This window comes from Anolis sagrei, chromosome 10, assembly GCF_037176765.1.
Source record: "Anolis sagrei isolate rAnoSag1 chromosome 10, rAnoSag1.mat, whole genome shotgun sequence".
In the NCBI taxonomy this organism is placed as follows: domain Eukaryota; kingdom Metazoa; phylum Chordata; class Lepidosauria; order Squamata; family Dactyloidae; genus Anolis; species Anolis sagrei.
The window spans coordinates 19,897,575-19,925,485 of NC_090030.1; the positions used below are offsets into that span (position 1 = coordinate 19,897,575).

Consider the following 27,911-nt stretch of genomic DNA (forward strand, 5'->3'; position numbering starts at 1 on the left):
AACGTATGGCTGGGCCAAATGTAACAGTTTAAAATAAAAAAAACGCTGGGCATGAACAAGGTAGGATATATCTGGTAGGAGGATTTAAAAAAGGACAGGAACTAGCATTGCTGTGGCCAACCTTCCCTCCTTCTTTCTCTCCTTCTTTCCCTCCTTCCCTTTTCTTCTTTCCTTCTCTCCTTCCTTCCTTCTCTACCTCTTTCCTTCCTCCTTTTCTTTTCCCTTGCTCTTTCTTCCTTCTCTGCCTCTTTCCTTCCTTCCTTTGCTTTTTGCTTCCATCCTTCCTTTTGTCTTCCCTTCCCTCCCGCTTTCTCTTTCATTATCTTCTTCCTTCGCTCCCTCTTTCCTTCCTTTCCTTTTTTTTCTTCCCTTCTCTCTTTCCTTCTTTCTCTATCCATTTCTTTCCACCCCTTTTCTTTTCCTCTTTCTCTCCTTTCTTCCTTCTCTACTTCTTTCCTTCCTTCCTTCACTCTATGCTTCCATGCTTCCTTCTCTCTTTTCTTCCTTCCTTCCTTCTTTCTTTCTTTTCCCCTTCCTTCCCTCCCTCTTCCTTCCCTTTTTTCTGTATGTCATTTATCTTTTCATCATTTATCTTTTGGGGGTTTTAAGTCCTTTCTACTGTTTTATTGGGGGGTATGAGTGATGGACACTCTTTGGTCTGTTAGGAGTGTTGTGTCCAAATTTCGTGTCATTTCGTCCAAGGGTATTTGAGTTATGTTAATCCCACAAATGAACATTACATTTTTATTTATATAGATTGTCGAAAGCTTTCATGGTCGGAATCACTGGATTGTTGTAGGTTTTTCAGTTTGTATGGCCATGTTCTAGAAGCATTGTCTTGCATCTGTGGCAAGCATCCTCAGAGTTTGTGAGGTTTGCTGAAAACTGGAAAATTGAGTTTGTATATCTGTGGAAAGTCTAGGGTGGGAGCAAGAACTCTTGTCTGTTGGAGCTAGGTGTGAATGTTTCAATTGGCCACCTTGATTAGCATTCAACAATTTCAACAGAAAGGAAGAAACCGTGAAAATGAACAAAGTCTGGCTACCAGTACTAAAAAAAACCCTCTAAAATTGTAACAGTAAATAAAAAGCAAAACTCAAACACAGGGGAACTCCAGCCAGGAAACAATCAGGAACACCTGGTCACCTCTCAACAAGGAAATTTTCCGCGGCAGTAACAAGCCACCAAAACTGTCAGGCCATCAAATGCTAATCAAGTTGGCTAATTGAAACATTCACACCTACCTCCAACAGACAAGAGTTCTTGCTCCCACCCTGGACCTTCCACAGATATATAAACCCAAGTTTCCAGTTTCCAACAAACCTCACAACCTCTGAGGATCTATTGTTTCATCTGCTTCCTTGCAGAGTCTATATCTGTTGTCGACTTTTCAATCCTGGCTTTGATAGCATTGGTTCAAATGGCTTGTTATTGGGCTGCCAGAATCAGGCCCTCCGTCTCCTTTTTCAGAGTTCCATTGGTGAGCCACAGCCATGTTTTTTCTTTGTTAATTTGGCTCTCAATTTTTCCCAGGTACAGTCCACGGAGAGCCTTCTTTGGCCAGTTTTCTCTTCTGCTCTGGATTGTGTTTTTACAGTATTCACTCTTTGTCTTTTGCACTTTAAGCAGTTTATTACTATTGACTTCCCTCAATGTTTATTATTATTATTATTATTATTATTATTATTATTATTATTATTGGGTTGTTGTAGGTTTTCTGGGCTATATGGCCATGCTCTAGAGGCATTTTCTCCTGATGTTTCACCTGCATCTATGGCAAGCATCCTCAGAGGTAGTGAGGTCTGTTGGAACTAGGAAAGTGGGTTTATATATCCATGGAATGTCCAGGCCATCAAATGCTAATCAAGGTGGTCAGTTGAAACATTCACACCTAGCTCCAACAGACAAGAGTCCTTTGTCCCACCCTGGTCATTCCACAGATATATAAACTCATTTTCCTAGTTCCAACAGACCTCACTACCTCTGAGGATGCTTGCCATAGATGCAGGCGAAACGTCAGGAGAAAATGCCTCTAGAACATGGCCCTATAGCCCAAAAAAACCTATATCAACCAAGTGATTCCGCCCATGAAAGCCTTCGACAATACATTATTATTATTATTATTATTATTATTATTATTATATAGAGGAAGTCGTTTGGCCACATAATGAGAAGACAGGAAAGCTTGGAGAAGAGAATGATGCTGGGGAAAATGGAAGGAAAAAGGAAGAGGGGCCGACTAAGTGCAAGCAGGATGGATGGTATCCTTGAAGTGACTGGCTTGACCTTGAAGGAGCTGGGGGTGGCCACAACCAGCAGGGAGCTCTGGCGTGGTATGGTCCAGGAGGTCAGCAAGAGTTGGAAGCGACTATTTATTTGTTGTGTCAGAGCAGTCAGTCCATTATATTACATTTCTAACAGAACAAAGCAAACAAACAGAAAAATACACAACTTGTGAGTTTGGTAGCTGGTTAAATGTCCTTTGACCAGTATCTGGCCACTTGGAGTGCTTCCGGTGTTGCTGCAAGAAGGTCCTCCATTGTGCATGTGGCAGGGCTCAGGGTGTATTGCAGCAGGTGGTCAGTAGTTTGCTCTTCTCCACACTCGCATGTCGAGGATTCCACTTTGTAGCCCCATTTCTGCAGGTTGGCTCTGCATCTCGTGATGCCAGAGCGCAGTCTGTTCAATGCCTTCCAAGTCGCCCAGGAGGGAGTCTCTCATTTGGTATCAGCCATTGGTTGAAGTGCTGGGTTTGAGCCTGCCACTTTTGGACTCTCGCTTGCTGAGGTGTTCCAGTGAGTGTCTCTGTAGATCTTAGAAAACTATGTCTAGATTTAAGTCGTTGGCGTGCTGGCTGATACCCAAACAGGGGATGAGCTGGAGATGTCTGGAGAAGCGACTGAAGGAATAAACAACAAAGGAGAAGGGCCTGCATTTCTTGCGGGGAGGGGGGAGAGGTGGCGAGGCTGCTCCTGCCTCTCCTCCTGCCTTTCCTCCTTCACTTGCCAACAAGCCTTTCGGGGCAATCGGGCCAGAGAGAGATAAAACGAGTCTCCGCCGGATGCAAGGGAGCCCTTTGGACGCCGCACCCTTCCTCTCTCACCCCCCCCCCCCCCCCGACTGCGCCTTCAGGGACCCAAAGATCGCCCTGGGCGACGGGCTGTGTCCTCTCGCTCTGTCTCTCCCGCGCATGCGCACACAGGCAGGTTGGCCCCGCGCCCAATCCGCTAAACCCCTGCAGGAATGCCGCCCGTTCAGCCCCGCTGTCTGCCTGGCACCGAGGCCCCGAAGCCGGGCCCAGAAATGCAGAGAAGCCCACGCTCCAAGATTCCCCTCCCACGGCTCAAGCACCACTTCTTCTGGGTTGTTGTAGGTTGTTTCGGGCTATATGGCCATGGTCTAGAGCAGTGTTTCTCAACCTGGGGGTCGGGACCCCTGAGGGGGTCGTCAGGGGATGTCAAAGGGGTCGCCAAAGACCATAAGAAAACACAGTATTTTCTGTTGGTCATTGGGATTCTGTGTGGGAAGTTTGGCCAATTCAATCGTTGGTAGGGTTCAGAAGGCTCTTTGATTGTAGGTGAACTATAAATCCCAGCAACTACAACTCCCAAATGTCAAGGTCTATTTTCCCCAAACTCCACCAGTGTTTACATTTGGGCATATTGAGAATTCATGCCAAGTTTGGTCCAGATCCATCATTGTTTGAGTCCACAGCGCTCTCTTGATGTAGGTGAACTTGTTGTTGTTCATTCGTTCATTCATCTCCGACTCTTCGTGACCTCATGGACCAGCCCACACCAGAGCTCCCTGTCAGCCGTCACCACCCCCAGCTCCCTCAAGGTCAGTCCAGTCACTTCAAGGATGCCATCCATCCATCTTGCCCTTGGTCGGCCCCTCTTCCTTTTACCTTCCACTTTCCCCAGCATAACTGTCTTCTCTAGGCTTTGCTGTCTCCTCATGATGTGGCCAAAGTACTTCAACTTTGTCTCTAGTATCCTTCCCTCCAGTGAGCAGTCGGGCTTTATTTCCTGGAGGATGGACTGGTGGATCTTCTCGCAGTCCAAGGCACTCTCAGCACTTTCCTCCAACACCACAGTTCAAAAGCATCTCTCTTCCTTTGCTCAGCCTTCCCTAAGGTCCATCTCTCACATCCGTAGGTGACTACAGGGAATACCATGGCTTTGACTAGGCGGATCTTTGTTGCCAGTCTGATGTCTCTATTTTATCGAGACTGGACATTGCTCTCCTCCCAAGAAGTAAGCGTCTTCTGATTTCCTGGCCACAGTCTGCATCTGCAGTCATCTTTGCCTCTAGAAATACAAAGTCTGTCACGGCCTCCACATTTTCTCCCTCTATTTTCCAGTTGTCAATCATTCTTGTTGCCATAATCTTGGTTTTTTTATGTTTAGCTGCAACCCGGCTTTTGCGCTTTCTTCTTTCACCTTGATTAGAAGGCTCCTCATCTCCTCCTCGCTTTCGGCCATCAGAGTGGTGTCATCTGCATATCTGAGGTTGTTAATGTTTCTTCCAGCAATTTTCACCCCAGCCTTGCATTCGTTAAGCCCGGCACATCGCATGATGTGTTCTGCATACAGGTTAAAAAGGTTGGGTGAGAGGATGCAGCCTTGCCATACGCCTTTCCCAATCTTGAACCAGTCTGTTGTTCCGTGGTCAGTTCTGACTGTTGCTACTTGGTCCTTGTACAGATTCCTCAGGAGAGAGACAAGGGGGCTTGGGATGCCCATCCCACCAAGAACTTTCCACAATTTATTATGATCCACACAGTCAAAGGCTTTATAATAGTCAAACTTGGCTTTAGAATAGTCAAAGTTGTAGGTGAACTACAACTCCAAAACTCAAGATCAATACCCACCAAACCCTTCCAGTATTTTCTGTTTGCCATGGGAGTTCTGTGTGCCAAGTTTGATTCAATTCAATTGTTGGTGAAGTTCAGAACGCTCTCTGATTGTAGGTGAACTATACATCCCAGCAACAACTCTCACAGGACAAATACCCTCCCCCAATCCCACCAGTATTCAAATTTGGGTGTATTGGGTACTTGTGCCAAATTTGGTCCAGTGAATAAAATACATCCTGCATATCAGATATTTACATTACTATTCATAACAGCAGCAAAATGACAGTTATGAAGTAGCAATGAAACTAATTTTATGGATGGAGGTCACCATAACATGAGGAAGCGTATTAAGGAGTCGTGGCATTAGGAAGGTTGAGAACCACTGGTCTAGAGGCATTCTCTCCTGACGTTTCGCCTGCATCTATGGCAAGCATCCTCAGAGGTAGTGAGGTCTGTTGGAACTAGGAAAAAGGGTTTATATATCTGTGGAATGACCAGGGTGAGACAAAGGACTCTTGTCTGCTGGAGCTAGGTGTGAATGTTTCAACTGATCACCTTGATTAAAATTTGATTGCCTGGCAGTGCCTGGAGCAAACCTTTGTTGAGAGGTGATTAGATGTCCTTGTTTGTTTCCTCTCTGTTGTTGTGCTGTTGTTATTTTAGAGGTTTTTAACACAGAAATGCTGGACGACTCTCACAACCACCATGTCAGACTACACAGAGAAGCCATTGAAATACACAAGCATGTGGACAATTTCAACAGAAAGGAAGAAACCATGAAAATGAACAAAATCTGGCTACCAGTATTAAAAAATTCTAAAATTGCAACAGCAAAAACAGCAGAGAGAAAAACAGGCAGGGACATCTAATCACCTTTCAAGAAGAGTTTGCTCCAGGCACAGTCAGCCCATTGTATGCTAATCAAGGTGGTCAGTTGAAAGATTCACACCTAGCCCAACTTACAAAAGCCCTTTGTCTCACCCCAGCCATTCCACAGATATATAAACCCCCTTTTTTCCCAGTTCCAGCAGACCTCACCTCTGAGGATGCTTGCCATAGATGCAGGCGAAACGTCAGGAGAAATGCCTCTAGAACATGGCCATATAGCCCGAAAAAAACCCACAAGAAATATATGGCCATGGTCTAGAGCAGTGTTTCTCAACCTGGGGGTCAGGACCCCTGAGGGGGTCGTCAGGGGGTGTCAAAGGGGTCGCCAAAGACCATCAGAAAACACAGTATTTTCTGTTGGTCATTGGGATTCTGTGTGGGAAGTTTGACCCAATTCTATTGTTGGTCGAGTTCAGAAGGCTCTTTGATTGTAAGTGAACTACAACAACTACAACTCCCAAATGTCAAGGTCTATTTTCCCCAAACTCCACCAGTGTTTACATTTGGGCATATTGAGTATTCGTGCCAAGTTTGGTCCAGATCCATCATTGCATGAATCCACAGCACTCCTCTGGATATAGGTGAACTACAACTCCCAAACTCAAGGTCAATACCCACCAAACCCTTCCAGTGTTTTCTAATAGTCATTGGAGTTCTGTGTGCCAAGTTCGGTTTAAATCCATCGCTGGTGGAGTTTAGAATGCTCTTTAGTTATAGGTGAACTATAAATCCCAGCAACTACAATTCCCAAATTACAAAATCAGTCCTCCCCCCAACCCCACTAGCACTCACATTTTGGCATATTGGGTATTTGTGCTCAATTTAGTCCAGTGAATGAAAATACATCCTGCATATCGGATATTTACATTACGATTTATAACAGTAGTAAAAGGACAGGTATCAAGTAGCAACGAAAACAATATTATGGTTGAGGGTCACCACAACATATGGAACTGCATTAAGGGGTCACGGCATTAGCAAGGTTGAAAACCACTGGTCTAGAGGCATTCTCTCCTGACGTTTCGCCTGCATCTATGGCAAGCATCCTCAGAGGTAGTGAGGTCTGTTGGAACTAGGAAAATTGGGTTTATATATCTGTGGAATGACCAGGGTGGGACAAAGGACTCTTGTCTGTTGGAGCTAGGTGTGAATGTTTCAACTGATCACCTTGATTAGCATTTGATTGCCTGGCAGTGCCAGGAGCAAACTTTTGTTGAGAGGTGATTAGATGTCTTTGTTTGTTTCCTCTCTGTTGTTGTGCTGTTCTAATTTTAGAGTTTTTAAACACAGAAATACTGGACGACTCTCACAACCACCATGTCAGACTACACAGAGAAGCCATTGAAATACACAAGCATGTGGACAATTTCAACAGAAAAGAGGAAACCATGAAAAGGAACAAAATCTGGCTACCAGTATTAAAAAACAGTACAACCATATTATTTTACCACAAAGAAATGCCTCCTAAGGAAGAGATAACATTGGTCTGTGTATTTTTGTTCTTTTTATCACTTTGGGCTACTGGTGCTGGGTCATGCTGCTGTTAATAAGTTACTCTGCTGTGCATGTATGAGGAGGGTCTTTTGTTAATAAGCCCACTCACCCAACATGACCCACCAAGGCACTCTCCTTTGGTTCCTTGGCCATTTGCGCCATTTGCTTCTCACTTGGCACAAGGGCAATCCTGGGAGCAGGGGCGGCTCGTCCATTACGCAAAGTAAGCGGTTGCGGTACACTTTTTTTTGGCCAGGGGCGCAGAGGCGCCTCTGTAAATGCCCCTCGATCGCCACTTATGGAGCACCCCCTCGGCTCACAACAGCCCTAGCAGTCCGGGGGGAGCCTCGGCTTCCTTGCCTCACTGCCGGGCGATCCTCTTCCCAAAGGGGCTGGGCCCTTGAGCCTCGCCTAGCCCCTCTTGTTTCTGCTCCATATCAATGATTGGTTGGGGAGGGGGGCGCCAAAATACTGTTTGCTTACTATTGAAAATTACTTGGGGCCACCTCTCTGCCTGGGAGGAAAGGCAGGGGAGGGCCTTCTCCTCCTTGCAGTTCCCAGAGATCCCTTGGCTCTTTCTGATCCCAGTGTGGTCCCAGGGGCCCAGCCTCCCCTCCATCCCAAACATGCTTCTCTCTGCCCCCGCCAGGACCCATAACAGCTCAGGTCCACTCAATGGGGGTCAGTCTGCAGGCAAAAGACCAGGCCCCACGGTTCCTGATCTGTCCGAGTCTTTAAAGGGTTTAATTGTGATCTGGACTAAGCCTCGGCCCCCGAGCCACGATTTGCGGGTGGATTTGGCAAAGCTGCAGTGAAAAATTAGAAAGCCCTCCTCAGCCTCCCTCCGGCCTTGTTCTGAGGAGGCGCCTGACCACCCAGCCTCCCTGCCCTCCAGCAAGCCCTGAGGTAAGCCCCCCTCCCGTCGTGGGGTCAGTTGCCATGGGGTGCCCCCTCTGGGATGGGAAGGGAGGATGGGTCACCCTCTTGGCCAGGCCATGGGCATCCTGGCTGCAGGAGAGCCAGCTCCCCAGAAATAGCTCTGCTCCTTTCCCTATTTCCTCCTCCTTCCAAGAAGAGAACCATAGCAGCAAAAGACTCTGGGTCTCTTCCTGTGCAAAGAAAGGGAAGCGTCTGGTGGGCTGGGTCAGCTGTGAGAACCAAACAGTAAAGAGGCAACTCTCTGGGCCGGAGCCCGGTGGTGCAGTGGGTTAAAGCCCTGTGCCGGCAGGACTGAAGACCGACAGGTCGCAGGTTCAAATCCGGGGAGAGGCGGATGAGCTCCCTCTATCAACTCCAGCTCCTCATGCGGGGACACGAGAGAAGCCTCCCACAAGGATGATAAAAACATCAAATCATCCAGGTGTCCCCTGGGCAATGTCCTTGCAGACGGCCAATTCTCTCACACCAGAAGCGACTTGCAGTTTCTCAAGTTGCTCCTGACATGACAAAAAAAAACCTCTCTGGGCCAAATCCTGGGAAAGCTGCATGTGCATTTCAAAGGGAATTGGAAGAGGAAGAGGATACAGGTAGATTCCAGGCATAAAGCCAGAAGCAGAGGGCCACTGGGGAACCCTCCAAAGGAGGAGGCAGGGGAGGAGGGCTTCCTACCAAGGCACCTCTGCCCCAGCAGTTGGGGCCTCCTAACCTTCATGTTGCCAATCTGGGTGAGGAGATAGAGAGGGAAAGGACATTTGGAGACCTTCCCGGAGTGTAGTGGGGTGAGCATTGTGCTGGGAAGCAAGAGTGAGCTCCCCCCCCCCCCCCACACACACACCCTGGGAGAGGTCTGTCCCCTTCAGACCCAGGACTCTGCTTTGGCTCTTGGAATATGTTGGGGAATCGGAGCTGTTAGGTTCAAAAATAACCTTCAGTTAGGGTGATTCTGCCATAAATATAGCAGAGTACCAGAAGCAAACTTCATAACCAGCAGAAACATAGTAAAGGTAAAGGTAGTTCCCTGACATTACGTCCAGTCATGTCTGACTCTGGGGTGTGGTGCTCATCTCCATTTCTAAGCCGAAGAGCCAGCGTTGTCCGTAGACACCTCCAAGGTCATGTGGCCGGCATGACTGCATGGAGCTGGGTGAAACTGGGATAAGCCTCTATTTCTTAGGATGACACAGGATTTCAGAATCAGAACTTTAGGTTCGAAGATATTTATTGAAGTAAAAGAAATACACTAACTAGCTTCCTAAATCCCATCTTCTAAGAAAGGTAAAAGGGTAAAAAGTGAAAAAAAATCCATGCAGCTACATTTTGCCTAAAGAGAGAAACAAAATGTGCATTCTCACTGGAAGGAAGGAAAGGCAGAAGACACAGTGGTGGCGAATGGCCACATGGCCAGTTCAGGGCAATAAAAATACCTTTAAAACTGAAGTTCCCCCACAGAGATTCCATTGCTACATCTTCAAAGGGGGAGGAGAGAGTGGCTAGTAGGAGGAGGAAAGACAAAGCCCTTTTGGGAAACGTGCCTAGAAATGTGTGTGTTTGGGGGGGGGGGATCCCTCAACCTAATCCTATCTCTAGTATAGCTACTCATTGAGGACTAGAGACTTGACGACACAAGAGATTGGGCAGTCCAGGGATGAAACCCAACAGCCTCCTTACCTTTGTGTTGCCAACCTGGAAGAGGAGACGGGAAAGGGAGGGGTTTATGGAGACCTTCGTGGCCCCCGTCCCCTGGTCTTGGGTGGGGTGGGCGCTGTGCTGGGAAGCAAGAGTGGGCAGACCGTCTAGGGAGAGGTCCATCTCCTCCAGGTCCAGGGTTCTGCTTTAGCCCTTGTCCTCATTTCCCCGGTCCATTCCAAGAGCGATTATTAGCTCAGCTCTCCTCTGGCAAGACCCTTCTCCCTCTCCCCTTCCTTCCCTCCCTCCCTCCCTTTGTAAAAGAAGCTGGCTAGAAGGGAGAAGAAAGAGAGAGAAACCATGCCAGGGAAGGGGACAGGGCAAGGGCAACCATGTTGGGACCAGAGGTCAAACCAGGCCACCATCCACTTGGGGCTCCCAGCGTGGATCTTCTTGCCCCAAAGGATAGAGCCCAGGCTATTTATTTATTGTGTCAGGCAACTGAACAGTTCTATTACATTTTTGACAGAACAAACAAACAAACAAACAAACATACAAAAGACACAGAGTTTGCAGGCTTGGTGGTTGATTAAATGTCCTTTGACCAGTATCTGGCCACTTGGAGTGCCTCTGGTGTTGCCGCAAGAAGGTCCTCCATTGTGCATGTAGCAGGGCTCAGGTGGTCTGTAGTTTGCTCTTCACCACACTCGCATGTCGTGGATTCCACTTTGTGGCCCCATTTCTGAAGGTTGGCTCTGCATCTCGTGCTGCCAGAGCGCAGTCTGTTCGGCGCCTTCCAAGTTGCCCAGTTTTGTGTGAGCCCAGGGGGGAGTCTCTCATTGGGTATCAGCCATTGATTGAGGCTCTGGGTTTGAGCCTGCCACTTTTGGACTCTCGCTTGCTGAGGTGTTCCAGCGAGTGTCTCTGTAGATCTTAGAAAACTATTTCTTGATTTAAGTCGTTGGCATGCTGGCTGATGCCCAAACAAGGGATGAGCTGGAGATGTCTCTGCCTTGGTCCTTTCACTATTGGCTGCTATTTCCCGGCAGATGTCAGGTGGTGCGATACCAGCTAAGCAGTGTAATTTCTCCAGTTGTGTAGGGCGCAGACACCCCGTGATAATGTGGCATGTCTCATTAAGAGCCACATCTCATTAAGAGCCCAGGTTGAGGTGGAAAGAATGGCTGCCACTGGTGGGAAGCAGAGACCGTTCCTCCAACTTGGAACTGGGTTGTGTGTGTGTTAGGGAGGAAGAACGCCTAAGGGCACAGCCATCTTGGTTGAATCAAGTGTGTGCTTCTCTCACACACATATACACACACTCCGACAGGCTGTTGCCAGATGCCCATTCAGCATTCAAGGGCCAAGTACAAGTGGGAGGGGGCACATCATTGAGACAGGGCCATACCTCACTCACTCCAAGTTCTGCACATCACTTATTGCCTGAAGAGTCTGAAGCGGTTGCTTCCTCAAACAGTTTGTGATTCCTACGAGGTTGCATGTGGGTTTGGACTTTTCAAAACATAATTTCTACATATAGATAACGGGGTGAAGGTAGGAAGAGCACTGTGCATTTTTCTGAAGCCATGGGTCGATCATTAACCCAGTGTGCCCTCCCGCTCCCTCCTGTCTCCCAGATAAAGCTCTCTCTTCCCTCCCACCCAACTGTTGCCATCTCCCAGCCTTGCTCCAGCTGTCCTGAAGGAAACCGGCCGGCTGTGGAGGCGGCTGCACCCAAGGAGACTTCGCTCTCTGCAGCCAGGGGAGGGGGCAGCGAAGGGCCGACGGACAAGTGGACGGAAGAGCAGACGGACAGTTCTTTGGAGGCCTTGGGCCCAGCACAGGGCGGACAGGTGGGGATGGCCTCAGTGGGCCTGCAGCTGGTGGGCTATAGCCTGAGCCTGCTGGGCTTGCTGGGCACAGTCATTGCCACGCTCCTCCCCGGCTGGCGGACCAGTGCCTACATCGGCTCCAGCATCGTGACGGCGGTGGGCTTCTCCAAGGGCCTCTGGATGGAGTGTGCCTCCTACAGCACCGGCATCACCCAGTGCGACATCTACAGCTCCCTACTCAACCTTCCCTCTGACCTCCAGGCTGCCCAGGCCTTGATGTCCACCTCCATCGCAGTCTCCCTGCTGGCTGCCCTCCTCTGTGTGGCTGGTCTGCGCTGCACCATCTTCGCCCAGGGCTCTCCGTCCAAGGACCGAGTGGCTGTGGCCGGAGGGGTGGCTTTTGTGCTGGGGGGGCTCCTGTCCTTCATCCCCGTGGCCTGGAACATCCACGTGGTGCTCAGGGACTTCTATAACCCTGTGGTGCCTGACAGCATGAAGTTTGAGCTGGGCGAGGCCCTCTACCTGGGTGCCTTCTCCTCCCTGGTCTCCCTCATTGGGGGGCTCATCCTCTGTGCGTCCTGTCCAGCTAGGGACCACCGGTCACCCGCTGTCCGCTACAGCCCCTACCGTGCCCAGACGATACCCACGCGGAGCCCCCCACCCGCCACAACAGGGGCAACTCCTATCTCAAAGACTAAGAGTGAGTTCAATGCCTACAACCTCACTGGATATGTGTAATAGCAGGTAGACTTGCACCTACAGACCATTGTGGACTGCTGCTCACAGATCCTTGACTGCCCAGCCCTCTGCTTACCTGAAGGCACTGGACAGGTAAGCCGGCAGGGAGGCAGCCGGTCACAGTTCCCCTGCTCCCCTATACCTGTGCTTCCACCCTGCCATTGCCAGGACCTCTTCTTCCTCAAGCACCACTTTGGATGACCCCTGTCCTCTTTGAGGGTCTCAAAGTTCCTCTGGAGGAACCTGCTTTCCAGCGTGAAAGGAGCAGCCAAGATGGACAGCTGTCAAGTGGGCCTGCCTCAAGGCCCTCTCTCCCATCTTCCAGCTTGCAGGCCCCTGACACAGGACACTGACCAAGTGGAAAGGAGTGAAGAGAACCGGCAGGCACCAGTCAGGATTTCTAGGCCCAAAGTTGGGCACTGTTGACTGGAAGGAACTGGTGGGCATTCTGTGGGGAGACTGGAGGTGTGATGTGGGGAGGGCAGATGGTGGATCCCAATGGAGCAGTAGCACAGCTGCCCACCCCAGGCTTCCTGGTGAGCACAACTAGATTGGGGCAGCTAAATGAGACTTCTTTTGAGCCCTGTGGTGCTGTACTTAAGTAGCAGAGCTCATAGGCAGTGACCACAGCCTATCTCAACCCCTCTTATGCTTTGCCAGACTGCTTCCTGCAAGTGGGAAACAGGCCAAGCTCAGGAGGCAAAGGGCTCCAGGGCTGGGCTGGATCAAAGCGTGTCCTTTCGCTCAATGACCTCCGCCGACCTCTGGCTTTGAAGAGCCACCTGCCCGCCTACCTTCCAGTCTCCCGTGGGAGGAGAGCAGGAACAGCCTGGCCTTGGCAAGGAATAATAAACATCATCAGGGAGGGGGAGGGAGGGAGACTGGTGGGCTGGCTGACAGGCGCTTCTGCCTCCCACGGATGCTCTGTGTCTCTCCAGGACTACCAGCACCGTCCGCCATGTTCTTGCCCAAGTCCAAAGACTTGGTCCCGAAGGGAGAAGAGGAAACCATAGGAGATGGCAAGTGCCAGAAGACCTAGCGAGACCCTCATGGTAGGGAGGGGGCAGGAGAGAGGGAGAAGGCCACTCTGGGTGACTGGGTCCATGTTCACCTGCCAGCCAGACATCCTCCTCCTCTTCCTTCCTCTTCTCCAAGGCTGAACCAATATGCCAGGCTGAACCTGGAGGGCTGCTCTGGGCTGCACCAATTCCAACCCAAAGACAGCAGGGATCCTGGACCCTGTTTGCCCCTAGCAGGAAGCACTTTCAGTGGGAACAAAAGGGAGGGGTTGGAAATGGGGAGGTGAGGTACCAAGACCAGTCCCCAAATCTGATCCTGGGAGGGGGAAGGGCATACGGTGCCCAGTCGCATTGGGAAAGCAGACACTTTTTGTGTGGTTTGGTGGAGGGGTGAGCTGAGCTGTTGTCAAATAAAGCTGGAAACATTCTGTCTCCCTTGTCCCTTGATTGGAAGCCCATGCAGATTGGAAAAGCCTTGGGAATTGATGCGACGGGGAGAGAGCGCTTCCTCCGCCATTGCCATTGTCGTGGCATACTTCCTGCAAATGGGACGTCGTTTAAGGGGATTTTAGCCTTGGAGCACCGCGTGAAAAGATCTCAGCAATAAAGTCATTTAGATTAATGCCAGGGATGAGAGTGCCAAGTTCACTGGTGGCGGCCTTCTCTGTGCCAACCCGTTCGCCCGTCTCTTTCTCCTGCGCAGCAGTCTCCAGAGTGACTAGGGGCTTCCCGTAGGAAAGGATCAGAAGGCCTCCTTCTCCAAGGAGGGTCACCAGTGCCATCCAGAGGAGGGACCTGGAACGGCCCTGCAAGGAAGGGTGCATGCAACTGCCATGCAAGTGTAAGACGGCTCATTTCCTTCATGCACCCAGTTGGCCTTTTGTACCCTATCTGTAGAATTGAGGCTCCTGCAGGAGAGACACACATCCAGTTGGAAAGCAGGAATGAAATGGTGGTGGCAACTAGGAACATAGAGTAGGAGAAAAAGTGGGTCTCTGGAGAACAGGGAGCAAAGTGTGTCCCAAAGAGTCCTCCTTCTCTGGGGAGGGGGTGTATCAGGGCCCTTATTTCAGTGCAGTTCCAGGTCACTCCGCCTTCTGTCTAGGAAAGCCTGAAGAGCCTGGCCCTAGGATGTAGCTGCCCACTCCGCACGCTGCCTGCACCATCTCTTCTTCCTCCAACGCAGAGGTTCACCGGAGGACAACACAGCCCCAATCAGGAGCCGTAATTAAAGCAGACAGACAGCAATCCCTTAATCAGGCGCTCGGCCTTCTCTTTCTCAGCAGCAGAGAGGAAAGTGTCATGTCTGGAGTTAAAAAAGGAAAGCCGAGGAGGAAGTGCTGCTGACGCCGCTTTTAATCAGATTTGCTTTCCTAAGCTCTCCTCACGGCTGAACCCAACCACCCCAAGAGATGCCTGGACAGGAGCCAAGACAGGGCCAAGGGGAGGGGGGCATAGCTAGAGGAGGGGGGAGGATGGTCTATTTCCACCTGACACCCCCTCCTGTGAGTTGAGCCCACCCTCCTTCTCCTCCTCTTCCTCCTCCTTTCCTCTGGAGGGGCAGCTCATGAGTCAAGTCAACAACAACAACAACAAAACAACTGATAGCTGGTCAAAAGGATGACAATGTAGTTTAATTACTTAAGGACTGACAGAGAGGGGCAGGAGGGAAGAATGCCCCCCTCCCCAGAGCCCCATACTGTCATGGCCTTTCACCTGAGGAAAAACTGCATGGCGGGAGTGTTCCGACTTTCTTAAGCTGCCAATGTTATTTTGCATTTTGGGCACAATGTGGCCCAAGGAGGATTCCAGCGCCCCAAAATCGGCCTTGAGCCCTCCCACGTTTACTCAGCACCCTTTTCTATGGGCTTATGAGTGGGCTAGGTTCTTCAAATTCTATGAGCTCCCTCCCCCCAATAATAATAATAATAATAATAATAATAATAATAATAATAATATTTTTGTCGTGTCAGGAGCGACCTGAGAAACTGCAAGTCGCTTCTGGTGTGAGAGAATTAGCCGTCTGCAAGGACGTTGCCCAGGGGACACCCGGATGATTTGATGTTTTATCATCCTTGTGGGAGGCTTCTCTCATGTCCCCGCATGAGGAGCTGGAGCTGATAGAGGGAGCTCATCCGCCTCTCCCTGGATTCGAACCTGCGACCTGTCGGTCTTCATCCTGCCGGCACAGGGGTTTAACCCACTGCGCCACCAGGGGCTCCATTATTATTATTATTATTATTATTATTATTATTATTATTATTATTATTATTCTTTATTTATATTCCGCCCTATCTCCCTGAAGGGATTCTGGGTGGATTCTAATCACGCAAAAAAGGCAAACATTCAATGCCTTTGACACACAATAACGAAAATTAAACTCCACAGCATATAAAAACAAATTATAACTTAGCAAATTAGAATAAAATTTAAACACAACCTATTATATTGGACATAAAACAAACATAAAAACAGAGATGTAAAACGTAAATGTAAAAACAGAAGCGTCAGTTTCCCAGAGTCAACAGAGTTCCTTGGGGGCATATAAATTAATCATTGCTCAAGATGTCAACTGAGCTAGCAAGGCAGAAAAGACCCAAGTACGGATTGCAGATGTTACTCAGAGGTATAATAACAGTGACATTATCTATTCCTCCTCCTTGTTGGTCAGTGAACAGAAGTATATCTTCAGCTGTTTCTTAAAGGCGAGGAGGGAAGGGGCCATCTTTAGTTCCTTAGGGAGAGAGTTCCAGAGGTGGGGGCAAACACGGAGAAGGCCCTTTCACTCGTTCCCACCAGCCGTGCTTGAGACAAGGGCCTCCTCCGCTGACCACAGAGTCTGAGCTAGTTTGTAGTGGGAGATACAGTTTGCCAAATAGCCTGGGCCCGAGCCCTTTAGGGGCTTTAAAGGTAAAGACCAGCACTTTGTACTTATCCCAAAAGCAGACCAGCAGCCAATAGAGCTGCCACAGCATGGGATTAGTTCTTTCCCAGTAGCAAACCAGGAAAAGGAAAGGGCCAGTTCAGTTCCTGGCTGCCTTGCCATGGCTGCCTCAGGCAGAGCGGCAACTGAGTGAAGCACCTACTGGGCCCAAGACCACGTCCCTCCTCAGCAAGAAGAGCAGGAGACCCATCTAAAAATGCCACAGTGGAGTTAGTAGGAACAGCAACATCCAACAAGAGGGTTGCCCCACTTTGGGGTCCCCCTCTTGAGAAAACAACTCCATCTCTGGATACAATGGTGCTGTCCATTCTGTGCCCTCCAATGCTCTCTGCCACATCCAGACCGGTCATGTTTTGCTCTTCAGGGGTGGGTCAGGCATCCCAGGACTCGGTGTGGGCTCCGGCCACCCTTTACTCTTCCCAAACTCAATGACGAGGGGTTTCCCCAGCAAGTGGTACCCATTGGCCAGCTGCATGGCCGCCTGGGCTGCTGAGACGCCTGAAAGAAGAAGCGGGAGTCAGCGCTCTGGGCGGAGGAGACACCCCACACTCCATGCTCCCTGGGCTCATAAGGGAAGGAGGGAGAGGGCCTTACTGGGGAATGTGAGGAAGGCCTGGCCCCGCATACGTCCGCTCAGGAGACGGAACCGGATCTGAGGGCCGTCCTTCTCCTGGAACCTGGCAAAGATCGACATGAGGTCCTCCACCGTCACCTGCCGACTGAGGTTCTTCAGGTACAGCACCTAATAACAGCCCGCAAGAGACATGCTGCTGTGGTCAATGTGGCCTGCGCAGAGGAAGGTCAGCCTGCTCCCTGATTGAACACATCACATGAATAATAATAATAATCTTTATTTATACCCCGCCACCATCTCCCCGATGGGGACGTGGAGTGGCATACATGAGGCCAAGCCCAGACAACAATTACCATAAAGAAAAACCAAAAACGCAAACTGAAACTGCGAACAGTAAAAACAATATATAAATAAAAATGTAATGTTCGTTTGTGGGATTAACAGAACTCAAAAACCACTGGACGAATTGACACCAAATTTGGACACAATACACCTAACAACCCAATGTATGTCCTTCACGCAAAAAATTGATTTTGTCATTTGGGAGTTGTAGTGGCTGGGATTTATAGTTCACCTACAATCAAAGAGCATTCTGAACCCCACCAATGATGGAATTGAACCAAATGTGGCAACTCCCATGACCAACAGAAAATACTGGAAGGGTTTGGTGGGCAGTGTCCTTTGGTTTTGGAGTTGTAGTTCACCTACATCCCAAGACGACTGTGGACTCAAACAATAATGGATCTGGACCAAACTCTACACAAATACTCAATATGTCCAAATGTGAACACTGGTAGAGTTTGGGGAAAATAGATTCTTGACATGTGGGAGTTGTAGTTGCTGGGATTTATAGTTCACCTACAATCACAGAGCATTCTGAATCCCACCAGTGATAGAATTGGGCCAAACCTCCCACACAGAACCCCATGTGTGGCAGGGGACGGCTAGTAATTACATAAATCATGTGAATACATAACAATATAAGATTACAATAAGCACAAACACAATGACAATGGGCGGGCTACATTAAAAGAAGAACTAATTAAAAACTAATTAAAAACTCAGGCGAGATAAAAGGGAAGCAGGTTATTTGTGCAGGAAGGCTCATTATAGCGGGGGTTGTGGAATCAAGCTTTCCCAAGAAAGGGGGGGATGTATACTCCAATGACAGAACATTGAAGCTGAGGAATAATGTGAGATTGTATTCCTACTCACCAAAGGCACAGTGGAAGAGCCAGGTTTTAAGGTTCTTTTTGAAGGTTTCTAGGGTAGGGGCTTTCCTAATTTCTCCAGGCAGTGAGTTCCAGAGTTGGGGAGCCGCAGAGGAGAAAGCATTCCTAGCAGGGACCAGGTAAGGCACCCCTCCCCATTCCATTCCATCCCTCTCTGCTGGTGACAGTACCTGGCTCGGTTCTCCGGGGTCATAAGACGCAAACCGGGGGATCTGGCGGATCTCTTCCTCCGAGAGGCGGCTCTGGCAGATCTCCTCTTCCGGGATGAACGTCACAGGGCGTGTGACCAGGGCCACTGGATCTGGAGGTGGGGCTGGGGCTGGGTCCTGAGTGGGGGAGGGCGAGAGGGGCTCCGTCGGAGTCGCTGGGGCCAGAACCTCCCGGTAGAGTGTCTCCAGGCGAGCTGCGGGACCTTCCGTCACAGAGAAATCCTTCTGTGCAGCCTCACCTGTGCAACCCAAGGGAGAGGCCCTCCATCAGTCACCTGGGCTCCGAAGCTCCTTCAAAATAACACGACTCACTCTCCTCAGGCAAAATAACACTACTCACTCTCCTCAGGGTGACACTAGCTTTAGCCCACTAACTTTAATAGGCTTCAGCCTAGTGATTCTTTCAGTGCTTGACTCACATTTTCGTAATTAAAAATACCTAGCAGGGACCAAGTAATTACACCGGGATTGTGGCGCAGCTGGCTGAGTGTCAGCTGCATTAAGATCACTCTGACCAAAAGGTCATGAGTTCGAAGCCAGCCCGGGTTGGAGTGGGTTTCCAACCAATTGTGTGTAGCCTGTTGTCGACCTTTGCAACCCGAAAGACAGTTGCATCTGTCAAGTAGGAAAATTAGGTACCACCTTAAAGTGTGGGGAGGTTAAATTAACTAATTTATGAGGCCATAAAGAAGACTCCAGCAAAGCATTCCAGCGGGGAAGCATGTGGGGAATGCGGAAGTGCTTCATCAGTGTCGCAGATGGACGATTAAAGCAACAGCTCCCCTGGCGGCCAGAAAAAAAAGTTAAATAGCCTCTGTGTATGTCTGTATATGTTTGTATGTCAAAAATTGGCATTGAATGTTTGCCATATATGTGTACACTGTAATCCGCCCTGAGTCCCCTGCGGGGTGAGAAGGGCGGAATATAAAAGCTGTAAATAAATAAATAAATAAATAAATAAATACCAATTAATTTTTTAATATTTCTGACAAGGGGCCCCTACCTTGGTGGTAGAGTCCCCGGAGGAAGGTGTGCCGGTCAGTGCCCTGGAAGAGGGAGCGTTCAATTTCCATCTCTCGGCGGCTGAGAGGCTTGCTGCCTGCAAAGCGCTGGGGCAAGGCAAGGATGCGCTGGCGCTCGGCGATCTTCTCCTGGATGGCACGGAGTCGGTCCTGACGAGCCTCAGGGGCCGCCCCTAGACCGGGGTTCTGTAAGGCAGGCAGACAGACGGGAAACATTTTTGTTGGGGAATCTGAGCTGTTAGGCTCAAAAACATTCCTCAGTCGGGATGATTCCACCATAAATATAGCAGAATACAAGAAGTAAACTTCATAACCGGGTTGTTGTAGGTTTTTCCGGGCTATGTGGCAATGTTCTAGAGGCATTCTCTCCTGACGTTTCACCTGCATCTATGGCAAGCATCCTCAGAGGTAGTGAGGTCTGTTGGAAATAGGAAAATGGGTTTATATATCTGTGGAATGACCAGGCCATCAAATGCTAATCAAGGTTGGCCTTTGTAAGCCGCATCGAGTCCTTTGGGAGATGTTAGTGGGGTACAAATAAAGTTTAATAATAATAATAATAATCTCTACTCTATCTACTCATCGAGATCTAGAAACTTGATGACACAAGAGACTTGTGCAGTCCAAGAATTAAACCCAACAAAGGTTTTTGTTTTTTTTTAAAGTAAAAATGGTTAAGATTCAAGCAGATTGGAAAGACCCAGCACATTTCCACATCATGGAAATGGCTCACAATTTGGGGAAAATAATAGTCCTACACAATGCATTGTACAACGTCCACATTGTGTAGGATGATGATGTTGATGTTGATGATGATGATTATTATTATTATTATTTGAAACCCAACAAGATGAGTCCACAGCAGACAAGATCACTCTGCTGGCTGTTGTATTAGATCACTATGTGATCCATCGGCGAATAATGCATACAGATCCCAGTAGGGTGACTTTTTGCAGCTGGCAGATGGTAATCTTGTCACCGCCGATTGTGTTTAAGTGCAGGCCAATGTCTTTAGGCACTGCACTCAGTGTGCCGATCACCACTGGGACCATCTTTACTAGTTTGTGCCAGAATCTTTGCAGTTCGATCTGTAAATCCTTATTATTATTATTATTATTATTATTATTATTATTTGAAACCCAACAAGAAGAGTCCACAGCAAACAAGATCACTCTGCTGGCTGTTGTATTAGATTACTATGTGATGTATCGGTGAATAATGCCAGTAGGGTGGGTTTTTGCAGCTGGCAGATGGTAATCTTCTCAGCGCCGATTGTGTTTAAGTGCAGGTCAATGTCTTTAGGCACTGCACCCAGTGTGCCAATCACCACTGGGACCACTTTCACTGGTTTGTGCCAGAATCTTTGCAGTTCGATCTGTAAATCCTTATTATTATTATTATTATTATTATTATTATTATTATTATTATTATCCCAACAAGATGAGTCCACAGCAAACAAGATCACTCTGCTGGCTGTTGTATTAGATCACTATGTGATGTATCGGCGAATAATGCGTACAGATCCCAGTAGGGTGGCCTTTTGCAGCTGGCAGATGGTAATCTTGTCAGTGCCAATTGTGTTTAAGTGCAGGCCAATGTCTTTAGGCACTGCACCCAGTGTGCCAATCACCACTGGGACCACCTTCACTGGTTTGTGCCAGAGTCTTTGCAGTTCGATCTGTAAATCCTTATTATTATTGTTGTTGTTGATGATGATGATGGGGAGAGCGATGTGAGAAGGAGAGAGAGAGGAAACGTGACACCCCCTTACAATCCACCCATGAAGGGGGTGTTCCTACCTGCTCCTCCTGCTCCTCTCCGTCCTGGTTCCTCCTCCAGAGGCGACGCTCAGCATCAGAGAGGCCCAAGTCCCGGAGGGCGTCTTCCTCCCGGCTGCGCTGCTGCAGGACCTGGAAGTGGCTCAGGCTGTGGGCCCCAGCAGCCTCCTCCCCAAAGGAAGGCTCAAAGAGGGCGGCTGGGGCAAAGCGGGAGCGCTGCGAGAGGCACCTGGAGGGAGGTGAGTGGCAGGATAATGTCAGCTCCAAGGTCAGAAAGCACCCCCCCCCCAAGGGGTAACTATATCTATGGTTTCTCAGTGATGTGGCATTAGGGGCTGTTCAATAGTGGTTAGAATGTGGGAGGGTGGGTGTTTTAGCACCATAGAGTTGAAAGAGACCTCGTGGGACATCCAGTCCAACAAGCCTCCACCACTCTCTGGGGCAGAGAGTTCCACTGCTGAACAGCTCTCACAGTGAGGAAGTTCTTCCTAATGTTCAAATGGAATCTCCTTTCCTGTAGTTTGAAGTCATTGTTTCGCGTCCTAGTCTCCTGGGCAGCAAAAAACATGCCCAGCTCTTTAAGCCGCTCCTCATAGGGCAGTGTTTCTCCACCCCTGTGGGGGTCGCGAGGGGGTCTCAGAGGGGTCGCCGAAGACCATCAAAAAATACAGTATTTTCTGTTGATCATGGGGGTTCTGTGTGGGAAGTTTGGCTCAATTCTATCATTGGTGGGGTTCAGAATGCTCTTTGATTGTAGGTGAACTATAAATCCCATGTCAAATGTCAAACTCCACCAGTGTTCACATTTGGGCATATTGAGTATTCGTACCAAGTTTGGTCCTGATCCGTCATTGTTTGAGTCCACAGTGCTCTATGGATGTAGGTGAACTACAACTCCTGAACGTAAGGTTAATGCCCACCAAACCCTTCCAGTATTTTCTGTTGATCATGGGAGTTCTGTGTGCCAAGTATAGTTCAATTCCATCATTGATGGAGTTCAGAAAGTTATTTGATTGTAGGTGAACTATAAATCCCAGCAACTACAACTCCCAAATGACAAAACCAACCCCCCCCCCCCCCCACACACACACACACACAAAACCCACCAGTATTCCAATTTGGGCGTATCAGGTATTTGTGCCAAATTTGTCCAGTGAATGAAAATACATCCTGGGTATCTGATATTTACATTATGATTAATAACAGTAGCAAAATTACAGTTATGAAGTAACAACAAAAATAATTTTATGGTTGGGGGTCACCACAACATGAGGAACTGTATTAAGGGGTCACAGCACTCGGAAGGTTGAGAACCACTGTCATAGGGCTTGTTCTCCAGACCCTTGATCGTTTGAGTCACCCTCCTCTGGACACATTCCAGGTTGTCAACATCTCCCTTCAATTGCAATGCCTAGAATTGGACACAGTGTGATTCCAGATATGGTCTGACCAAGGCAGAATAGAGCATGGGTAGCATGACTTCTCTGGATCTAGACACTAGACTCCTATTTATGCAGGCCAGAATCCCATTGGCTTTTTTAGCTGCCGCATGACATTGTTGGCTCATGTTTACCTTGTTATCCACAAAGACTCCAAGATCGTTTTCACACGTATTGCTGTCGAGCCAGTACGTGTGAAAAAAGATTTTGTAATTCTACATACATAATATATATTGGGGGCGACATTTTAAAACTTGGCTTTTAAAAAAGGCCTTTGACAAAATCAAAATGTAAGAATTCCTAATAACGATCAATCGAATTTTATGACTTATCTTTACCAGATGGGACTTTTAATGTTGTTTAAACTGCTTATATATATAATTGTTTACTAATGTTTTGGAGTTTTTGTGTCGTTTATTGTTTTGTTTTAATTTGATGTGTTATCTACCTGCGGCTTGCATGAGGCCGAGCCCATAGAACAACAATAATAAAAGCAATAACAACACATCAATACAAAACAATCAAAATAAATCTCATAAACAAAAAAATAAATAATTATATTATCAACTATGGTTTATTTTGGAGCCCTAGGTCGTGCGGCGGGTTAAACCGCTGAGCTGCAGAACTGCTGACCGAAAGGTTGGTGGGGTTGAATCCGCGGGATGGGGTGAGCTCCCAGCTTCTGACAACCTAACAGTTCAAAAATATGCAAATGTGAGTAGATCAATAGGTACCTCTCCAGCGGGAAGGTAATGGTGCTCCATGCAGACATTATTATTATTAATAATAATAATAATAATAATAATGCTATTAATAATAATAGCATTCCAAGCCATTAAATGCTAATCAAAGTGGTCACTTGAAACATTCACATCTAGCTCCAGCAGACAAAAGTCCTTTGTCCCACCCTGGTCTTTCTACAGATATATAAACCCATTTTCCTACTTCTAACAGACCTCACTACCTCTGAGGATGCTTGCCACAGATGCAGGCGAAACGTCAGGAGAAAATGCCTCCAGAACATGGCCATATAGAAACCCAGAAAACCTACAACAACCCAATAATAATAATAATAATAATAATAATAATAATTTATTTATTTATTTATACCCCATTACCATCTCCCCAAGGAACTCGGTGCAGCTTACATGAGGCCGAGCCCATAGAACAACAATAATAAAAGCAATAACAAAATATCAATACAAAACAATCAAAATAAATAAACAAAAAATAAACAATAAACAATAACAGTATTGACAAGCATTTAAAAACCTATGGCTGGGCCAAATGTGATAATTATTTTTTTAAAAAAAATAATAATGCTGGGCATGAACAAGGTAATATACTGGGATACAATTTTCAGCGAGAGAGGGGCCATATGACCCTGGAGGTGTCCACGGACAATTGTAAGGTTGCCAGTTCGAATCCGGGGAGCAGGGTGAGCACCTGCTGTTAGCTCTAGCATCTGCCAACCTAGCAGTTCAAATATATGCAAATGTGAGTAGATTAGGTACTGCTCCGGCAGGAAGGTAATGGTGCTCCATGCAGACATGCCGGCCACATGACCCTGGAGGTGTCTACGGATAACGCCGGCTCCTTGGCTTAGAAATAGAGATGAGCACCGAGCCCCAAAATCGGACATGACTAGACTTTATGTCAAAGGGAAACCTTCACCTTTACCTACCTTGTTTATATTATCGATTATGTTTTGTTTTATGATTGTAAGCTGCTCAGAGTCACTTTTTGGGAGATGGGGTGGGAAATAAATAAAGTATTATTATTATTATTATTATTATTATTATTTAATCTCATTTTTTATTATTTAATCTGGAGTCCCCGGTGGCGCAGTGGGTTAAACCCCTGTGCCGGCAGGACTGAAGACCGACAGGTCGCAGGTTCGAACCCGGGGAGAGTGTGGATGAGCTCCCTCTGTCAGCTCCAGCTCCTCATGCGGGGACATGAGAGAAGCTTTCCACAAGGATGGTAAAAACATCAAAACATCCGGGCGTTCCCTGGGCAATGTCCTTGCAGACGACCAATTCTCTCGCACCAAAAGCAACTTGCAGTTTCTCAAGTTAAAAAAAAAATCTTGTTGTATGATGTGCAATGACAAGAAAGCGATCCTCTTCTCGTCCATCAGAAGGGGCCCGGGGCCACTCACCTCTCCAGGGAGGCCGAGGGGTCCAGTTGGTGGCGCAGGAGGCTCCGCAACTGCCGCTCGCCCTCCGTCTCCAGAGCCTCGGGCCCCGAGGGCTCCTCCCCGGAGGCCCCCAGGAGGCCGCTGACCCTGCAGAGCAGAAGGGGGAAAGGTACGTTGGGGACACCAGGAAGGGCCAAGACCCCACTCTTATTGGAGCAAGCTTCATGTCCATGGACCCCAGGGCTGGGAGGGGCCACGAGGAGGGAGGGATCTGATTGTGCCTCTGAATTGAGGCACAATTCGATCCCTCCCTTCAGAAGGGCCATCCAGCTATTGCTATGATGCATAGATAGATAGATGAGACCTCCAAAGGTCATGCAGTCCAGCTCCCTTCTTCCAAGCAGAGAGGCACAATTCAATCCCTTCTGACAGATGGGCACCCAGCTATTGCTATGATAGATAGATAGATAGATAGATAGATAGATAGATAGATAGATAGATAGACCACCCCAAAGGCCATCTAGTCCAACTCCCTCCTTCCAAGCAGGGAGACAAAATTAAGTCCCTTCCGACAGATAGGTACCCAGCTATTGCTATGATAGATGGATAGATAGATGAGACCCCCCAAAGGCCATCCAGTCTGACTCCCTTCTTCCAAGTAGGGAGGCACAATCTGATTCCACCCAGGAAAGGGCCACCCAGATATTGCTATAATACATAGATAGATAGATAGATAGATAGATAGATAGATAGATAGATAGATAGATAAGCCCCTCCCCCCCAAACCATCCAGTCTGACCTCCTTCCAAGCAGGGAGGCACAATCTAATCCCACCTGGCAGAGGGCCACCCAGCTATTGCTATGATAGATAGATGAGACTCCTCAAAGGCCTTCCAGCCCAACTCCCTTATTCCACGGAGGGCGGCATGATCTGACCACCCAGCTACTGCTATGATTGATAGATAGATAGATTGATAGATAGATAGATGAGACCCCCAAGGCCATCCAGTCTGACCCACTTCTTCCAAGCAGGGAGACACAATTCAATCCCTTCTGACAGATGGGCACCCAGCTATTGCTATGATAGAGATCGATGAGACCCCTCCCCCAAATAAGGCCATTCAGTCCAAACCCCTTCTTCCAAGGAGGGAGGCACAATCTAATCCCACCCGGCAGAGGACCACCCAGCTATTGTTATGATAGCTAGATAGATTACACTCCCCCCCCCCCCCAAATAAGGCTATTCAGTCCAAACCTCTTCTTCCAAGAAGGGAGGCACAATCTAATCCAACCCGGCAGAGGGCCATCCAGCTATTGTTATGATAGCTAGATAGATTTGACTCCCCCCCCCCCCCCAATAAGGCCATTCAGTCCAAACCCCTTCTTCCAAGGAGGGAGGCACAATCTAATCCAACCCGGCAGAGGGCCACCCAGCTATTGCTATGATAGCTAGATAGATTAGACTCCCCCCCCCCCCCAAATAAGGCCATTCAGTCCAAACCCCTTCTTCCAAGGAGGGAGGCACAATCTAATCCCACCCGGCAGAGGACCACCCAGCTATTGTTATGATAGCTAGATAGATTACACTCCCCCCCCCCCCCCCAAATAAGACTATTCAGTCCAAACCTCTTCTTCCAAGAAGGGAGGCACAATCTAATCCAACCCGGCAGAGGGCCAGCCAGATATTGTTATGATAGCTAGATAGATTTGACTCCCCCCCCCCCAATAAGGCCATTCAGTCCAAACCCCTTCTTCCAAGGAGGGAGGCACAATCTAATCCAACCCGGCAGAGGGCCACCCAGCTATTGCTATGATAGCTAGATAGATTAGACCCCCCCCATAAGGCCATTCAGTCCAAACCCCTTCTTCCAAGGAGGGAGGCACAATCTAATCCAACCCGGCAGAGGGCCATCCAGCTATTGCTATGATAGCTAGATACATTAGACCCCCCCCCCCCAGTCCAAATCTTCTTCCAAGAAGGGAGGCACAATCTAATCCAACCCGGTAGAGGGCCATCCAGCTATTGCTATGATAGCTAGATACATTAGACCCCCCCCCCCAGTCCAAATCTTCTTCCAAGAAGGGAGGCACAATCTGATCTCACTCGGCAGAGGACCACCCAGCTACTTTATGATACATAGATAGATAGACCCCCAAAGGCCATCCAGTCTGACCCCCTTCTTCCAAGAGCTAGGCACAATTTGACACCCCACCCCCACAGAGAGCCACTCAGCTATTGCTATGATAGATTGATTGATAGATGAGACCCGCAAAGGCCATCCAGTCTGACCCCCTTCTTCCAAGCAGGAAGACACAATCTGATCCCACCTGGCAGAAGGCCACCCAGCTATTGCTATGATACATAGAAAAATAGATAGATAGATAGATAGATAGATAGATAGATAGATAGATGAATAGATGAGACCCCCAAAATTCATCCAGCCCGACTCCCGTCTTCCAAACAGGGAGACACAATTCGATCCCTCCCGACAGATGAGCATCCAGCCTCTACTTAAAAGAGTCCAGAGAGGAGGTAAGTAGGTAGGTCATGCATGGGCAAATTTCTCCAGATGTTTTGGACTTCAACTCCCACAATTCCTAGCAGGATGTTGAAGTCCAAAACGCCTGGAGGGTAGGTAGAACCAGAGATTGCTGGAGATGGAACAGACTCCAAAGTGATACAATTCGATCCCTCCCGACAGATGGCCATCCAGCCTCTGCTTAAAGGCCTTCAGAGGAGGGAGGGAGGGAGGGAGGGAGGCAGGGAGGGAGGGGGCTTTTCGGGCGAGCTTTCCTGCAATGCCCGCTCCCCACCTCTTCATGGCCGCTGCAATCTCTCCAGCCCCGGTTGGACTACAAGTCCCGGCATGCCCCGCGCCCGGCAAGGAAGGAAGCACGAGGAGGGGGCGTGGCTACGCCCCTTCCTGGAATACAACTTCCTGGAATCCTTCATTCAGATCCTTTTCATTCTCTTCTTTCTCTAGCCTGTATGAATGGGATAATGTAGTCTTATGGGTTGCTGTCAGTTTTCCGGGTTGTCTGGCTATGTTCCATAAAGCATTCTCTCCTGACATTTCACCCACATTTATGGCAGGCATCCTCAGAGGTTGTGAGGTCTGTTGGAAACTAGGCAAGTGAGGTTTTTATATCTGTGGAATGCCCAGGGTGGGAGAAAGAAC

At 48.5% G+C, this 27,911-nt stretch overlaps 2 protein-coding genes across 2 annotated transcripts; one reads left to right on the forward strand and one right to left on the reverse strand.

Moving 5' to 3' along the window:
• Positions 1–8,083: 8,083 nt before the first annotated feature.
• Positions 8,084–13,826, forward strand: CLDN2 (claudin 2). The gene is made up of 2 exons (XM_060756168.2): positions 8,084–8,146; positions 11,443–13,826. Exon 2 carries the CDS (start codon positions 11,665–11,667, stop codon positions 12,373–12,375), a length of 711 nt encoding a protein of 236 aa, XP_060612151.1. The 5' UTR covers positions 8,084–8,146; positions 11,443–11,664; the 3' UTR covers positions 12,376–13,826.
• A 1,173-nt stretch (positions 13,827–14,999) lies between these two features.
• Positions 15,000–27,607, reverse strand: RBM41 (RNA binding motif protein 41). The gene is given in 9 exon segments (XM_067471584.1): positions 15,000–16,702; positions 16,705–16,836; positions 16,933–17,080; positions 18,315–18,592; positions 19,357–19,561; positions 21,175–21,382; positions 24,754–24,879; positions 27,547–27,565; positions 27,568–27,607. Coding segments are annotated over 9 exon segments (1,479 nt in total). The 5' UTR covers positions 27,602–27,607; the 3' UTR covers positions 15,000–16,373.
• Between the last annotated feature and the right edge of the window lie 304 nt (positions 27,608–27,911).